Source organism: Notothenia rossii (assembly GCF_949606895.1).
Source record: "Notothenia rossii genome assembly, chromosome: 1".
Taxonomy (NCBI): domain Eukaryota; kingdom Metazoa; phylum Chordata; class Actinopteri; order Perciformes; family Nototheniidae; genus Notothenia; species Notothenia rossii.
The window spans coordinates 19,995,947-20,015,108 of NC_136912.1; the positions used below are offsets into that span (position 1 = coordinate 19,995,947).

Consider the following 19,162-nt stretch of genomic DNA (forward strand, 5'->3'; position numbering starts at 1 on the left):
CCTCCTAACACTGCGCTAAGTATTACTGCTTTCTGTGTGCAAGTGGGTGTATCAAGAGGGGCACAACGGAGGGGTGGAGGAAGGACATTTAAATTTGGCTCATGCTTTTACCCAAAGCGACTTAAAATAAGTGCAATAAACCATAAAGATACAAACTCTGTGTGCACTGCAGATTTAACGCAAACAACTGTTTAGTTTTCTTTTTCAAACTTTGGAAATCCAGTGTACACTTATGCATTTAAGTCCAAATATATACAGTTAGCAACAATACATAATGGAGCATTTAGTGATAGATACATTGGTGGAGACCACAAGGAAGTAAACAAATGAATATTATATTAGCCAACTTAAAATGTGTTCAGAAACAGGACTCATGACAAATTAATGTTTATGATGCTCTGTACCTGCTGGAATAAGCTTAATATTAAACAGTTAGTTATCAAATCCGCCATATTCATATGTAATGTATAAATGTTATATTGACAACTTGTTTTTGCTGCCCCCAAGTGGCCCCATAAAATCCGTTTAAGCAGGTTCAATGCGATTAGAAACACCTTTTGTTACTTTGACAAATGATATGTTTGCTGTGAAAAAGGCCTATAATCACAAGGTTCCACAATTTACCTGCATGAGGACAAAGGGGGAAACGAGAAAAGCTCAATAAATTAACTTAACTGGTAAGTTGTAATCCTTCTGTACATGTTGAGATATAAAACAAACGGAGGCATGTGCTTGTGTTGCGAGCTAGCTTGAGTTAATGCTACTCAGTAGGCTACATTGGTTTTTGTTTATGATGAATCACAAATTTCCAGTAGACAATTCAGCATTAATTGAATACAGATGCAACGTTTTTTTTACGGACCTTAATACTCTTTTTTCCATAGCAGAGATCTAGACATACTATTACTATACAGTACTACTATTTATTCCTGTATTTATTCATTTATTTATTTATTCATGTGTTTATTCCTACATTTATTTATGCTTTTATTTATTTATAATTATGACATTCCGACTTAATTCCATCGTGTCACCGGGCCCGGGTACAGGGAGGGTAATATCGTTCTATACATCCATGGGTATTATGAGCGTTGTGGTTCAACCGATCTAAAGCACTTTCTGAAGCTGTGGTATTGAGGGGCAGGCTCGATACAAGCTTCACAAAAAGCTTCGTGGATGACTCGACACACGCTCCAATACGGCGCAATACGTAACAACATTACTTATTGGTGTCCAAGTAAGCAATGCCAGACAGCCAGCAGCCACAATACCAACCATGGCTCCACTAAATGGATTGCAGTCATTTTGATGTTATCAAACCTGTGCATTTCCTGCCATGATGATACAAATGTATTTTATTTAAATAGTTTATTGTTGGTTTATCCTCGAGATAATTAGACCATGATAAAAAGAAAACAAGTGTGTGCAATTGCAGAATATGGCAGTACCCCTTTATAATGTGTGACCCCTGCCTCACTCTGAAATACTCTCTGTGGTTTCACAATACACCGGGACGAGGCAGACCAGCCTGGCACGGGCAGAGGCAGCTGTAGCAACGTTGTGAAAGCAGCTCATCCTGTTGTGTGGCCCTGAAACCGGGTGTGCAGGGGTTCCCAGAGCATCCTGGTAGCTGTTTTTGTGTGTGTGTTTCTTCTCCCATACAATGTTTGCCCCCCCAAACGTACAACACCCATCAAAACAGACACACTCGCAAACTCAGCCACCAACCCTCCTCCAGGAAACTTGTAGGCCGTCAATGAGACAGCACTAACTGTAGGCCTTTCCGGGCCATTTGGTTGAGCCGAGCGCCACTGCACAGCTGCACCTCACCCCCAAACTTATGCAACCTCCCACACTACCACCACCACCACCAAGCTGAACCCAATCTCCAACCGCATCCCACATCCACACTGACCTTCCTCACAGAACCGCACTCCTACAATTGTTGCTGTTGCAAAATTCTTCTGCAACTTTATTGCTTGCACACACACACACACAGACACACTGATGCACAAACACGTCAAACATGGTGGAATGTAAATAGGCAAATGTACTTAGTATATTCTACTAATCTAAAATGTAAAACTCCTTGAGACAACAATTAAAGAATTGTGTTTTTTATTATTTTCAGGGCTCTATAGTAAAACCATTTAAAACTTTTTTTTATGGCTACATTGTTGAAAGTACTGTAATGAATCTGTCATTATGGTGAAAAGCACAAAAAAACAAGGAGTTTGCCCCTGACTATTCAGCCCTTATTGTGTAACATGTGCTGACAAATATTACACGTTATTGTTTAAAAATGAGCATTCACGTTTACACTTGTTTATTTCAGAACCCAACCCAATAGCAACTGAGATTTAATTGTGCTGAACTCTTTGAGGATACGCAAATGTTCCCTAAACCTTTTGACAAACATGGGAAAAACATTATTGTAATGTTGAGAAATCTTGCTGACACAGAGCAGTCTTTGTAATGCAATAAGAGGATGTCAAATAAGGAACAGCTATCTAAAACACACTTTATTTCTGTCTGGTACAAGTGTTTCACAATCTTGGGGTGGAACCATCTCCGACAATAAGAAAAGCAGGAACATCCAAAACGGCAAATTTGGTTAATTATTGCATTGTTCGCATGCACTTCTCTGCAGGCACATAAGAGCAGTGGCACTCTTAAGTCACTTTAAATCTACTGGGGCAATGCTAATTATATAAATGTTACCAAGGCAGCATTTAGATTAAGAAAACAAAAGATCTGGTTTTCAACCTAAATTATTTATCTGAGAAAAGATTATTATTTGTGTTACCATGTAGGAGTTAAAATCAGACAATATATATTTCCATCACAGTGTTTTGCATAATTCATATATGGTATGGAGCCTCATTGTTTGACAAATCGGGACCTTATTTGGATATGAAACCTTTTAAAGTCTGTTTAAATACTCATAGATGTTTCATGGCCCTCAACCTGCCCCACAGCAGTATTTTCCCAAAACACAGAGCTTACAAAATGTTTGCACAACCCTGGAAAAGACATAAAGGCAGTTGAAACAACAAAAATGTCTTAAAATATCCATCTCCCATTTATTTCACGGATTAAAGAGAGTCACGCTTGCTCCTCAAACCCTTTTTGTGTCCGACGATGATTGTGTCCATCAGTCTAACATTCGCACCTCTTTGTTGGCTGTCTTTTGGTGTCACCGCTCATCGTTTGTGGCTCTGCCACCATCCTTATCTGACCCTTGACCTTTCCCAGAATGCCATGGGTCACCAAAGAAGTCTTAGCCCCAAAGCTTTCCTCACTGTCCGTGTCGCCATAGCAACTGGATGTAGCTGGGGAGTTAACCATGGCGATGACTGAGTCTGTTGAGTCTCTGTCTCTGTGGACGGTCCCGGGGCGGGGCGGCGGGGCGTCGTTTGACGGAGGAGGGGTGTTGCACTGAAAAATGATGTTCTGTTTATTATGGTCTGCCACGGTGCTCTCATCCTCATCCTCAGTTGAGTCTCTGCTCTTGTCCTGCGCCTGGTCGTTGAGCAGAGTGACCAAGAAGTTGATGTACTTCACAGCCAGACGCAGGATTTCATTCTTGCTGAGCTTCTTGTCAGGCGGATGTGTGGGAATGAGTTTCCTCAGCTCAGAGAACGCCCCGTTCACGTTCTGCTGTCGCCAGCGCTCGCGGCTGTTGGTGAAGACACGGCGAGCCATCTTCTGGGGCGGGCCTGTTAGACACACATAATCACTGTCTGAGTGTGCAGGGCCTTAAAGGATATAAACAGAAGTTAATACTTATTATTATTATTATTATTATTATTATTATTATTATCAACAAATCACAACAGAAATTGCTAAACTAACAATGAAAATATCTTACTAACAAGACTGAGATATATCAGGGTTTGGCTACACAATACTGTATTATGTATAGTATTGTGTAGCCAAACCCTGATATATCTCAGTTGTCCAAAGACTATAAAAACACATTGATAAGACAAAATGTCACACGGCAAGATCTTAAATTGTTTCCATGAATTTAGGCCTTTTGGTCATTTTTAAGTCAATCATGTATATCCTGTAACCAACTACTGTACCAAATGTGAATTATTCGACCGCTGAAAATAGTCCCCAAACAAGTGCAACTGTCTTGTCTTCAGTAGTAGAGAGGAGGGGCTGGACCTTATTGCCATTGTTGTTTTTTTTACAAGATTTGTTGATAACAAGGAAAATCCAGAATATCGGCAACGTTTTCTTTTAGATACATTGGTGATTAACCTTCTCCATGATGTGAGCAGCAATACAATTTCACACATGTATAGATTCACAAACAGAGACTATGGCTGAATCAATACTGATGTCTGATTCTCTCTTTGGTCACACAGAAACTCACAGTCATTGATCTCCACCTCATAGTGTGACGAGGGTCTTCGCTTGATCCGGCTGTTATTGATGACCCCATAATTTCCTCCTGAGGGACCCAGGTAAGAGCTAGAGATAAAAACACAGCAACATGTGACATTGTTGTAACTGCATTCACTACCAAGTGCAACTGAATATAGAAAAGGTTTACAATATGAAGTCGATCCAGCGTCCCTTCTCGTTAAAAGAAAGGATAGAGAAATATAAAAGATGTTGGAAGCCATTAACTGCGCTGTGATTATGTTGGTGGCGTTGATTGAGTGTGCATGCAGAGTCTTATCCCAGCCTCATTAAGTATGGTCACTAGCTGATTCTACTTCAGGGGGAGGAAATGGATCAATGCTTCTTGCTACAAACAGATAAGAGAAAAAGTAAGGAGAGGACCTTATTCCCAGACCCCATGACAGATGGGAGACCTTAGAGGTAGAACAAAGTCCCACTTTCTACATTACTGATGCTCCTTTGTTGCAGAATGAAACTGAGGAAAATCGTTTTTTAACGGTGAAAAGATGAATGGTCGGAGGGCTTTGATAATGTTTGCTAATGAATGCCTTTTTTTCACGAGACTAAGGTAAGAATTGCCAACGTTACGAGACCATAAAGAAATCTAAAACTTCAGTTAGCCTTTTGTTGATTCAATTTCTACATTGACTTACAGCAAATGTAGATGTAGAACTCCAAGCATTGTATTTTCAGATTTGGGCGCTAAATGGACACAAAAAACGTTCTAGGATGCAACTTTTGTTCACTGACCAAATATCCTGATGAGCAAGTTAAGCGTGAGAAATGTTCGGTCCCTTCATAACAGCACACATCCTGCTGTCAGCTTTGCATAACTGTACAGCAAAGCCACAATTAATCACAATGGGAAGTCATGACATTCAGGCAGTTGAGGTTTCATATGAAACAGAAAATTTTTACGACGCAGCATCATCATAGTAACAGTATCAGAGTAACATCTCAGGAAAGTATATTTTATTTGATGGTTAAGAGCTCCACATCTGTTTGCATGCTAGATAAAATGGAGGTGAATTAGCAGTAGGCAAACTGTCTTTTATTTTATAAACTGCATGATTTTGAGTTACATTTAACTATATTTCATAGTTCAGGCATAGGAGGAGAATTATTCAACTAGTCATTAAACTGACATTTCCACTTTCAAGATTATTTAATACACATTCTCCTTATTACATTTTGGATGTTGATATCAGTGCTATCTTCTAATGCTGTGGTTCCCAGCCTTGGTTCCAGAGAGATGGATATAAGAAGAGATACAATCTGAATGTTAACTGTTAACAAAGACATGAAAAAAAAGTAGATTATTTTTCACCTTTTTTTTTCTTAAAGAAAGCTTTGCTTCTTTAATTCTCAAAAATGATTCAAATGAAACCACCTGAAAAACATTTCCATTAAGCAAAATGGTTTCTTATGGATTCATCTATACAAGCCATTTCTCACCTGGCGAAGAAGGGGTGTGCAGAGAGGTACTGCTGAGGCAGCAGGGGCCCTGGGGAGGGGGGTGAAGGGCCCCCGGAAGAACAGGACAGCTGACTGCGGCGAAGGTCCCCATGTGGCCCATGTAGGAGGTTGGGAATCGGATGGAGGGCCGTCAAAGGGGTATTTGGGAGAGGGAGAGGGGGTTTGCTGTGACCAAGGCTGATGACTGGAATGTGTGGAGGGAGAGGTGAGGATGAGGAGGAGGAAAGGGAGGACACGGTGGAGGTTGGAGTTGGTAGAGGGCCCGAGGAGGTCTTGAAAGGTGCCGGGAGAAGTGGAGGTGGGGAGGACAGAGTTGGAGACCTGTTTGTCGAAATGACAGGGGCTGTGGTGCTCTTTGGCCCTCGTCGCTTCTCCTCCTCCTCCTCCTCCTCGGTCTCCATGACGATGGGCTCAGGTGCAGCAGCTGTATCTGCAGGGCGACTAGTTAATGTTGTTGTGGAAATGGGCGAGTGAATGGAGCCGGAAGAGGGGACATCCGTGTGTCCCGTGTGCCCGTTCTTGTTAGCACTCGAGGGGGCTAAAGTCTGCTGGAGGGGACTGTGCTGCTCTACGGAGGCACAGGATGGAGAGGAGGCGCCGGACGATGAGGAAGAGGAGGAGCGGCGAGGCAGGTCGGGCGGTGAGGCCGGTGGGCCGGTGGGGTTCATCTTCTCCATCATGGTGCTGAAGTCTCTGGAAGAATCCCTTTCAGCACAGTGTATCTTATGTGTGATAATCATGTGTACAACCTGCAGCTTGTCCTACAGAGGCCTTAAACCTCCCCTATGTGTCTTTATATGTCTTTGTTACGCTTTAAGCTGCCCTCTCACCCAGCCTTATTACCCATCATTCATGCACCTGCTGGCTGTGTGTGAGTAAACGTGGGCTTGTAATAATAATTCCTTTACTTTAACATTACAGAGGGAGCCACTGAAGCAAATGCTGCAGTCCTTTTAATGGAGGGATTCTTCTGAGGTAGTGTCTCTGGGTGCAGCGTCGAGCCGGGGTGGTTGATGTGGTCTGAATTGGAGTGGATTATTTTCTCAGTAAATCCTGAGCGGCAGATTCAAGGTATTTAATGACTCTCCAGCAGCACGAGTTCCTATATCTGTCTGTCAGTGTATTTTGAGGATGTGAGTCCAAATCCTTTTAAGCCTTAAAACGTCCCAGACCCCCAAAGATTTGGATTGATATCAAAGAGTCTGTTAAACAAAAGAAAAACACACTCAGGATATATATTTGGTGCATTTGAAAATGTGCTTGAAGGTCATCATTTGCAGAAGAGCACCAAAAGAGCTTTCATACAACTGTCAGGATAGTATCTGTTGGTGTTGGTTTCTGTAGTCAACAGTTTAAAGCTAGTTTTGATTTATGGAATAACAAGATTTAACACAAACTAAAGCTGTGATGGGTGATCAAATCCACGATATCAAGTGATTGCACAGTAGTTCTCTACTTCTTCAAGAAGGGAGATGTTTGTTTTTACTCTGCTCTGCGAAGCGTAACGCTCTAATGATTTCTCAGGTTTTGCAATTTTAAGTGTTCCTCTTTTGTCTTTTTTAGTTGTCATGACTTTATTTTGAACAGTTCCGTCTTTCACAATGATGTCCATATGCCACTCGCAGGTTTTGTCAGCTTCTTTTGCAGAAACGGTATTTTTAATGTCATGGTAGAAGAATCATTAGAGAAGCCACACAGAAAGTTACAGATTTAAATGATTTCAGCTGCATATGGCTTTTTCTGCAGAAAGAATGAGACGCACACTTTTTTTGAAATAATTAATGTATGCATTTTAATTAAAGTATTATGAAAAGTGTTTGTTACATCATACACGATATAGCAATTGGTATTTAGTTAAGCCTGTAATCTGGTCCATTCAAATGTCTAGACAAGTTGCCAAATAATATATGAATTATCCAGCAATATTTAAAAAAGATCATCTTTATTTAAAAAGAAATTATTTTGAAGTTTTTGTTAAGCCAAATGCTTAATTACTGCTGTTATATGTCCACTAAGATTGGTTGTAAATAATTCAGCTACACTAAAATGCAATGTAACAAAGCATCAGACATGATTAATATTACATTTATAATAAATGATAAATAATCTTATTTTATTACCGGTTATCAACAGAAACTATTTGACTACAATTCTGTTTATGACATATGGCACATGTACAACTCCAATCAGATGCAATTTTGTTATTTGTATTATATATTCACTTTAAAATAATGTTAAGTCTGCAAACCATGCATGCATAACAAAATACATAAAAACAGAAATAAAAAATAAAAATAAAAAACGGGTAAGAAAAAGTACGTACTCACATACATTATGAAATCAAGTCTGTCTGTAATGCAAAATCCGTTCAAGTGATCTGTGAACGCACATGTTGTATCGTCTCAGCGTTTAACGCCCTCCTCCTTCAGGTCGCTCACGCTGCAGCCTGTCTGTCCGTCAGATTCTGAGGTCAGAGCGGTCTGACACCCGTCAAAACACTCCTCATGTGAATCGCTCTTTTTGAAATGTAAAATTATATATGTATAAACTTCCCGAATAATCACAAGTCAGATTTGGAACGTCCAAACGCTCATATTTCTTTGTTGTGAAGTTTGAACATAAAGCGTGGAGGTGTTCTCCGCCGCCCCCCGTCCATCTGTCATTCCCCCTCTCTCTCTCTCTCTCTCTCTCTCTCTCTCTCTCTCTCTCTCTCTCTCTCTCTCTCTCTCTCTCTCTCTTTCTCTGTCCTTCCTCTCCCTTCCCCTTCTTACTCTCTTTGCCCAGAAGAAACAATGCTCAAGCTGGTTGCCAGTCGGAGAGCTCAGGTACTGGACTGGCAAGTGTAAGGAGGGGCCGAGAGAGAAGGGGAGGGGGCGGGAGGAGAGAGGGAACCATGTTGCAAGGAGAGTTTTCCGCTCCCTGCTGGACAAGAGGATGTGCTCGTACAATGTGGCGGCTGCTGATAAGAGCCTCAAAGCAGCCTGTGGCCTGTAGATAAGGAACTCCACCACCCCTCCTCCCCCCTCCACCACCAATACCACGCACACACTTTTTACAACACACACACACATACACACACTCACACCTACATGCATGTGCGCGCACACAGACATCACACTAGACTGGTCAGTCCCAGACTTTGAAGAAATCTGGTCTGGTTCCAAGAAAACGGCACTGTGAGTATAATAAAGAGACAATGGTACGCAGGCTTCTTCACAGAAAGAGTGAGTGTTCATACAGACACAATGCCGAGAGGAGTCCTTTGGGAATCCCCTAAAATATATATAATTAAATGTGCTATTAATGTTTTTTTTTCACATCTTGATTACTTGCTATGAATCCCTTTTTAATAATGTGTTTTTGTAACAGGATTATAAAAACGCACATTTGTACTTTTATTCTGAATTTGAAACACAGGGAAAAATGCCAATAATTTGTTTCTTTTGGCTTTCAAATGTGAGGGTTTGACGTTGTTCCACTCTATGATAATAAATTAATGTCTTTATATTTATTTTTGATTGTTTGCTGTATAAAACACGCAATAAATAAACTTGGAGCTTTTCTGTAATGACATCAGAGTCCACCTGTGTCACCGATGACCAACGCACAAGTCGTCATCGTGGTAACTTTCCTCTCCAAGAGCTCGCAAGCTTCCTTCCTAAATCTAACTCTCACCCGTTCTCCCCTGTGCTCTCCCTCTCTCCCTCTCTCTCTCTCTCAGGGTCAGCAACTTTTACATTCCCTCAGTCATTTCCTTCTTAGACTGAAACACAAACATTATAAAGGTTTTACAGTAACGTGACCTTCAAGGTCCTGGGAAAGAAAGAAAAGAGTTGAGCGAGCCATTCAACAAATCTGTCATCGCCTTCATAATAATCATCATTATGGTCATCGTTGTTGATTTTATTTTTGTACTGTATTGTGGTAATCTTTATCACTTTAAACAGTAACTGCACTAAGGTCTGCTGAAATAATAAAAGCACATTGGAGGTGCAGACGGTGTCTTCTATCCGTCTGTCACACTCTTTTGCGTCGGGCAGCTGTGGTTCCAGTTGATCGCTCTCTGTGTGCCAGAATAACTGTGCAGTGGTACCGCTGGGATGACATGAATTTGCCTGTAACATAAAAAGCTACACAAGGGACCGAGCGAAATCCTTTGGGATTCACTTTTTCCGTGCTTTATATACTCCTCAATCAATATTGTCGCATAGCTGTATTGTCATTATAGTTTTGACAGTTTTTAAATGTGTTTATCTTTTTCCTGTGGCTTTTGGGTTCATTCAAGATGTGACTAAAATATTAAAAAGCTTTTAAATCCCTTTTGGCTTTTTGTCAGCGATTGTTTAGGTTTCATTTGGACTATCATTGCTGCTAGGGAGACTAATAAAAAGCATAAGGACATCATAACATATAGGGAAAGTGAAATGGGCCTTTTACTGTTTTGTTTCCAATATTTGTTAGATTAACTTCCATGTAAACATTTACAAAAAACACTTGTATTTAAATACTCTCTATTGTTGTTTTGCACCACATTCATAAATATAGATTTTGAATTGCTTTGAATGGAAATGTCCCAGTGATTAACAATGAACTTTTGAAAGAGCATACATAACATTCATCCGTTTGCAACTCACATATATCATATATATCAATATTCCAATTGCTGTATACAGACTATTCTGCACAGTTTCTATCATATTCTGTTTCTATTATATTCTATTTTATTTACTTTTACTATTGTATCTTGTTTATTGCGTTGCACTGTTGGAGGAGCCTGTGACCTAAGATTTGCGTTGTCATAACTACACTGTATGCACTGTGCACACATGACAATAAAAGCCTTGAAACTTAAAAAAATGACTTATGAAGATTTCTAAATGACATTTAAAGAATTTGGGAGAAAGATCATTTACAAGTCAAAAGAATAATAGCTTTAAAAAAGAAATACTTTAATTGAATGAAAAGTGAGTATTATTATTATCTGTGCACTGTTGTATTATGAATCAGAATACCTTTATTAGTCCCACAGAGGGGACATTTGCATCGTTATAGCAGGAAAGAGCCACAGACAGCTTAATGTTACGTTAAAAAAAGTACTAAGTAATATAATACAAAATATAATAAAAAATAAATAAAAGTAAAACAAATACTTTTCAAAATACAAATCCTGTAACAGTTCTTAGGATTTAGCAGCCAGGTATATATTACAGTTATTAATGGCATATGTATATAATAAGGTATATATTGCACATATAGCACATATTGCACATAGTTGATTGGTATTTAACAGCAGCAAGTTACACAACTTACAAAATATACAAAATACAAAATGAAAAAAACACACCTTGTAACGGTTCTAAGGATTTAGCAGCCAGGTATAAATTACACAGTTATAAACGGCATATATATATATTGCACATATAGCACATATTGCACATAGTTGATTTGTATTTAGCAACAAGGGGTGTTATAGTCTGTGTTGTGGTGTGTGTAGGGGAGGGGGGGTCTACTAGGGGCTGTGCTGGTTGTAGAATCTGACCGCTGCAGGAAGGAAGGACCTGTGGTATCTCTCCGTGAGACAGCGGGGGTGCAGCAGCCTGTCGCTGAAGGAGCTGCACAGTGAGGACAGGGTGTCCTTACAATAGTTGAAATAGGGATAAAACTAATGTGGGATAAATATGTTTTATCAGGTGCTTGACAAAGATTAAAAATAAATGTATTTTTCACAATTATCCAAAATAAAAAATGAGAACTTACTGTATATTTTGAGTTTGAGTTAAGTTTTCCTGCTAAAGCCGGATCACTGTGATAGTCACGGTTTTCTGGGTTGCTCCCTCAAACAAGAAAAGACCCAGAAGACAAATCATTGACTCTTTCCTTTACGGCTCATGGGAACACCCAAACTGTAAACAGGGAATAATAATAGAAACAAACGATAACAGACAGCTTTCGCTTTTCCCTTGAGTGAGTAAGAAATCAAGAGAGGATTGTTTTAATCTCAGAGGCCGGTCGTCACACCCTCCTTCCGCCTGACTCAAAATACCCAGCTCAATATATGCAGTATCGATGGGAGACCTGTGTGTGTGCAAGCGTGAAAGTCAGGGTCAGGCTATTTGTTAAAATATCTTAGAGACTTCAGTAAAAGTAAATGTAAAGGTTCTGTCTCTCTTTTGTTGGCTGTATTTCTCAATGTTGTTTCTGCACCTGCAGTATTACCATTGGTCTTCTTTCTGGGCCAGTAAGCATGCGTGGTTTCGAGTGGAAAATGAAAAGCTTGTGGCCTATTGTCTATCTAAAGAAAGTTCCAGCTGTTAAAATGTAGTACAGCAACCAAAGTGAAGAGGACATTCAATGATAAAAGCATCTTAGCATTAGCATGATGTAAGCCTGGAAGCTGCATTTATAAGTGTTGAGTATGCAGCTGAATGTTAAGAACTCTGACACAAAAGCTACACAATTGAGCAATAGCAGACCATGACGGAGCGGATTTTAGAGGGAAACGGAGCAGAAGAGCCAAAAAAAGGAAGCTATTGTAAATTATTAGCTGTATTGCACCATCAACTTGTATTTACCTTCCTCATTCATAGTAACTGCATGCTCCACCATACAAGCATGAGTTGGTATAAATGCATCTTTTGAATAAACTGTGGAAATGTATTGTCAAATTACGACTAAAAGGCTGGCTAATGGACAGTTTTATCAATCGTATTAGCGTGTTTTCCATCTTCAATATGCCTCTATTGAATGAATCAATGCCCAAAAAGTCATACTTGTCTTCAATGGAAAACATGTACGTCTTTGTTTCCTAATTATTAATATTCCATATTCATGTCCATCTCTTGGAGAGTAGAAATAGGTTTGCATTATTTTTCCTTTACGGGTACTGTTCAGATAAAGTAAGATAGGTAACTGTCTGAAAATAATGAAATTATTTTACATTTGGTTCAATCATTGGTGTGTATGTGTGCCCAAAGATACTGTGATGTGATGCTTGCTCTCTGTTGACTCATACTTCCTGGGCAGGTGGTACGTTCCAGTCAGATGAGCCCATTAAGAGCAGGTAGGGGGCAGATGGCAGGTTCTTATAAGGATGTAGCTTTCATTCATTATGGTAACTTGGATAAGGAACATTTAGCTTATATTTATTTCCAAGCTTATTGCACTAACTTCTGCTTATCAACATGTTCTTTTTAACATCCCTTTTATAAAGGCATCCCTTCATCTACCTTTTTGTTACGGGGTGATGCGGTAGAAGAAGGATATCAGCCTTATCAACATGCGAGTGACACAACAAAATGCTTCTCAATTTAGCTAACTTCCTCCATTAGCTGCTGGTCATACCAAACCTAGATAGTAAGCAAGAATTTATACTTATGGAACGTATCATTATCAAAGATGTCATTTCTTTCAAACCTGCATTAAAGATGGGGAAAACTGGAGTTTAAGTTGAACCATACTCACACACTACAGTGTGAACTTAGTCATAGATCTCTAGTATAAACACATTGTGAGGACATTACACACACATGCCGATGCCCAAGAAAACATACACACTCCCCAAATTGGGCTCCATGGCCACGTTTCCTCCACCTCATGTAAACACTATTGTGTGCCGGGCGATAGGGATCTCTGGAACCTAATTGTTTGAGGCAATATTCACTGTGCACTTCATGGAGAAAGTGACAAACAATGCTGCGAGCGCTGGCCGGGACATACGCTCTCTGCTCTGCTGTGACAGATGTGTCCACTCCATTTATTTTAACAGAAGACGAGTTTGAGTTTCGGAGATGTAGATCAAAAGTGCATTAGGACGTGTTTACACTGATCTTACCCACTGATCCTCATCATCATCATCATCATCATCATCGCTTTGTTCAACAAAACTTGAAGGTGGCAAAAAGAGTCTGATGCAATATTATTGAGACTATAAGCAAAATCAAACAGAATTATTTTTTAAAAAATTTGTAAGCCCTCTATCGTACTGTAGATCAGGGTCTTTGTAAATGAAAAGATTGAAAGAAAAGTTAGTTTATGATGAAAAATCTGCTCAAATAAATACAAGATTATTTGAGTGTTAAAAGCATTGCAGTGTAGCAGCAATATTATTACACCACAAACATGAGCAAAAAAATACCCATTTTGGGAACCATTCATTTCTTATCTAGCCTAATGTGTTTTCAAAATAAAAGTGACCAATAAAGAACAATCCACATACGCTCAAATATAATAAATAAGAGATTTCTTCATTTATTTAACATTTACTCCTATAACATGTTGGATTTTTTTTTTTAATTTTAACTCTTTTTCATTTTCAAATCTGGTGCCTAAATTACCCACAATGCCACACTATACTGCCACACGTTTTAGATGATGGGGTGCTGTGCCAGTAGTGGGCTAATGATGAGTCAAATCTAATTTTGATGTGTACAATTTGAGAAGAAGCTATAATTTGAAATTCCCCACTTCATATTCAGCTGATCACAAATTGTCTTGAAATCTCTTCCTGATTATCGTATTCCTCATTGTATTCAAGTTGATGGTTATCCTGATCTCTGTAACGGCACCTCGAATGGTGTCAGTCACATGTCGACGGTCACACATCGCTCCGTTCCCAGGATGCACCTGGCCTGGGTCTAGCGGGCGGACGTGGGGGACAGCTGTTTCCTGTGCACACTTCCTGGCTTGGCAGAGCAGAGGGGAGGGGAATATGGGGAGGAGGGCCAGGCGAACGTGTGAGAGTACCCTCACTCCTCCTCCTCTTATATACATTTTTAAAAATAAATCACAGACCCCTATCCATTTGAAGCTTTGGTCGTTTGGTTGAGAGAGGATGGAGGGAATTGGAAGAAAATCAAAGATAAGAAGTTTATAAAGGAAACACAAAGGAAGGTGGGATACAGAAGGAGGGAAAGGGCTCCTTTATTGTATCAGAATAGACTCTCAGCTGGGGGGGGGAGCGCGGCCGGTGGGCTAATCAGAGCATAATAGGCTCAATCAATAGTTTCCTTGATTGCACACATACTGAACGCCCAACGTCAGAAGTTGAACAGGAGCCAGCAAAGCAACACGGCACCATGTCTTTATGAGGAACTACAAGCGAAAAAATATATATAAAAAGCTGAAATTATGTTTTATTGCACCACCACCACCTTGCTGCAGTGCAAACAGCACATTGCTATGTTTATATGGCTACAAAAAAAAAACATAAAAACCCTAATATATGTAATAAATGATTTATAGGGACGCTGATGGCCAGTGAAGATAAATGACTGAGAGTGAGGTAAATATTTGACCCATGAGGTAAATATTTGACCCATGAGTAAAGTCATTTGGTTGCAAAAAATATTTTCCACATGCTGTCTGCAGAAGAAGACTTCTAAAATGTTGTCCAAGGCGTAAATAGACGTCTGTGTTAGGTTTAGAAGTTTGGGAGAAGGCTGAGATGCAACTGGAGATGCCAACTTGTGTATTTAATGGATTCTTAGAGGAAAAACATATCAAGTATTTTTAGGACACAGCAAATTAAATCTAACGTGTCTGACAGTAAATGCAACCCCATTGAACATAAATTAATAAACTAATTAATAATTGTAATTGAACCCCAATAGTTACATTCTCGTCGTATATCTTGTTTTATTTCCGACACCCATATTTTCTAGTTTTGTCACACCTCCAGTCCCCATATACCAGCAATAATAATATTTTAGACACAATAAGAGAAACAAATGCAGTGTTGACTGAAGGCTCTCTCCATTTAGGTTGTACAACAAGCAAACTGTTCAAATGATTTACTGCAGATAGTGATGTGTGCTGTGTGAAATGTCACCATTAAAAGAAAGGCAATTTTAGCATCAGCCAATTCTTCCTCTGATGGTCGTAGAAGGCATACTGTAAAAGATGACGGTGTCAACAAATGATGACAGAGTCCGACTCATTCCACTCAGTGGGACTCTTGGCTCTGAAGCATCATCCCCTGTGCTTGATTACGTGCAACACTTTACACGTGCACTACATCTTTTCAAACAGCCCACTCACATCCACTTCCACTTTTGGCAACACAACTGCAAATATTTCCATAAGAGATGAGCACTGACAATAGTATGCGTGTGTGCGTGCGTATGTGTGTGCGCGCGCGCGTGTGTGTGTGTGTGTGTGTGTGTGTGTGTGTGTGTGTGTGTGTGTGTGTTTCAGGTTTTTTGTGCAGATGTGGACCACTGTGTATTTGTTTATATGTGTGTGTGTGTGTGTGTGTGTGTGTGTGTGTGTGTGTGTGTGTGTGTGTGTGTGTGTGTGTGTGTGTGTGTGTGTGTGTGTGTGTGTGTGTGTGTGTGTGTGTGTGTGTGTTAGTGTGTGGTGGCCCTGGGGTCAGGATGACACTGTGGAACAACAGTGTATTGTGTCTTCCTCTCTCATATTTCTCATCATCAGCACTGTCGCCGTCCAAATTCCGCTGGTGTGTTCACAGCATGGCGGAGGGACTCGGCCCTGTTGTCCACCCCCGTCCTGCAACAATAGGAAACTCTGCATCACTTTTCCACTTTCTCCCTCACTATTCATCGCTTATTCAAAATATATGACTTCCTGTTTGGAGCTCACTTGCTCTGGACATGATTTTATTGTTACAGTATAGTGTGGGTGTTTTTCTATATAAGGGTGTGGAGGTTGGAAAACATTTGTACATTTATCAAACTTGAAAATAACATAAACCAATGCACAAAACAGTGCCTAGAGAAATGATACCTAACTGCATCTATCAGTAAGATTGCCATTGATTGATATTTAGGGTCCACCTAAATATCCCACATTTATCTTTATTACAACTTAACCCTTATGTTGTGTTCGGGTCTCCTGTGACCCGTTTCAAGTTAAAATAATATAATAACTACGCTCTAGTTTTTTTTTTAAAGGAAAAGGCTTCATGATATCCTCCACAACAGCTATATAAACACTACCAAACAGATTTTAGCCAAGTCTGAAGGTCTCTAAAATAAAAGTGTATGATTTGGAGTTCGGGTCTGGGAAGACCCAGCAGCATTGCTGTGGGTGACTCGGGGTCAAATTTGGCCCAATAAAGATTCACCTTTGACTTTAGACACATTTTTATTTTTGAGTATTTTGGACTGAAATAAATCGTGGGTCAAAATTGACCCACGAATACCATGAACGGTAACAGCTTTCGAACACAACACAAGGAAGGGTTAAACAACCTGTTACTTTCACACTGTGTTTCTAAAACCATGATAGTCTGGTAGTGTACATGTTTATTTATTTATTGCTTGATAATATTGGTTATATCAAGATACTTTTCATCAAGATCAGGTCTAGAGCATACTCTAACCCAGTGGTTCTCAACTGGCGGGTCGCGACCCAAAAGTTGGTCGCGGACCTGTTTCGAGTGGGTCGCAGATGTGTGAGTGAAGAAAAAAAAATTGAAAAAGAAAAATGTGTTTTTTGGGAAAAAGGCAAACTTTTATTTTGAAGGCCCGATTTTCTAACGCTGTGCATGCAGGTGGCGTTGGACTGGAAGTACCGACCATAAACGCTTTTGAAAACTTCTTTCAAGTAGTGATCATCTTCTCAATAAAATATATTTGCTGATGTTTTTTCAGAATCAAGATTGTTGCCGGAAGTCCCCACGGAGAATAAGGCTCAATCCCAAATCACCCCCTCGACCCTACCCCTCCGTGACGGAGTGAAACAGGAAATGCCTTAACTGTATGTAACAACGGTTTTGTCAAATATGACCCCCGGTTTGATGATTGACAGGTCACAGAACAATGGGAGCTATACCCTTACCCACAATTGAAAGTAATTCACACAGACTATCTACTCTTTTCTCTTCTCTCTGTGAGGAGCAGAAAGTTCAGCTGTCAGAACAAAGTGAAAAACAAACAATGGCATAAAATATTATTAATATGTCGGGTAGCAATAGATTTATTTATTTTCATCTCAGAGTGTACCAGAATGCGTAGTTAGTATTTCTAAAAATCTCCTGGGGGCAGCATGTGTGCCTTTTTATGTTATACAGTTCAGCTTTGATTCCATCATCTCATCAAACCTTATTTAAAAGCATTCTTCAGTTCTGTGAAGGGATATATGCACTGTACTTCACTTTAATAATATATGCTGAAAAGCGTATATTTTAAAGCACGATTTTTTGTTGGATAGATTTGAGTGGTTCAAAATGTCAGGTCGCGATTGATTGAAAAAGGAAAAAGTGGGTCCCGAGGCCTGACCAGTTGAGAACCACTGCTCTAACCCAACATAACAAACTGTGCCACCATGCTCAAGCAGTAAAAAAAGGGGCAACATACGATACAGTAAATGTTTTTGGCTGGTTTTGTGATGCAGCTCGCTATTTCATAATTACCATATATTTTTTGTAAAAATGTTACAAAAACATTAATGAAAAGATCTCAATATAGCAGATCCCTTCACACAGCTTTAATGTCCAGGTATGTTGTGCAATGGCAATTTTAGTTGTTTAAAAAGCACATATGATTTTTTTTTGCCAACTCAAAGGGGGGACATATCTTTGTTGACCTGATCTGTTTCCTTCGGTTTTCCACTAGCGGGTCTGACTAACTGGAGTCAAGGCCTGAATTTCAAAATCTACTTTGATGTAGCACACAGCCCTTTTTCCAGTAACACATTTGAAGGGATTGCAAAGTCCAACATAGCAAAATACAAAGTTCTGAAGCTCAGTGCGTTCAGTGTCAGCTACAGTCTCATCTGTCGATCACTGGAACAGCTATAACCTTAGGTAGTCCACCACCTAAGTCTAAATCAAGTAAAAACACCCATCAGTATAATTCAATATGTTTCAGCAGCAAAACAAAGGAAACTGCATCCTCCAACATAAACAGTTTACTTAACAGCTCTCTTAAACAGTTCCAATGAAAACTGAGCATTACTGTTAAATGCAGGGCTCTTGTAATTGCTACGGTTACCTAATAATATCTAAGGGCAATAGTTGTCACACACACACACATACTGTCTTCTGTGAAGAAATTATTGTATTCGTGTTGTGGTCTGATCACCTCTAGATGGCGACAGAGAATACGTTTTAAATGTGCAACTTCCAGGTCTGTTTTGTGTTCTTGTGCTTTTTGTTCAATGTATAAAAGATTCAGAGCAGTGAACGCATCGATATTTGTTACTATCATAAGCTGACTAACAAGAGTTAGAGTATTATATGTATGTGCTATCACAGACGGGTAAGAGAGAATTCATGATATTTTGTACAGAACTCTTTTTTTTGAAGGTTTAT

At 39.7% G+C, this 19,162-nt stretch overlaps 1 protein-coding gene and 1 long non-coding RNA gene across 2 annotated transcripts; one reads left to right on the forward strand and one right to left on the reverse strand.

Moving 5' to 3' along the window:
* The first annotated feature begins 535 nt into the window (after positions 1-535).
* Positions 536-6,950, forward strand: LOC307025073. The gene is made up of 3 exons (XR_013804057.1): positions 536-677; positions 4,377-4,475; positions 6,814-6,950. It is a non-coding gene; the product is annotated as an uncharacterized lncRNA (long non-coding RNA).
* On the reverse strand, positions 2,102-6,820 carry lyl1 (LYL1 basic helix-loop-helix family member). Its single transcript, XM_079659556.1, is given in 4 exon segments — positions 2,102-3,217; positions 3,220-3,719; positions 4,385-4,482; positions 5,872-6,820. Coding segments are annotated over 4 exon segments (1,380 nt in total). The 5' UTR covers positions 6,633-6,820; the 3' UTR covers positions 2,102-3,196.
* Positions 6,951-19,162: the final 12,212 nt, after the last annotated feature.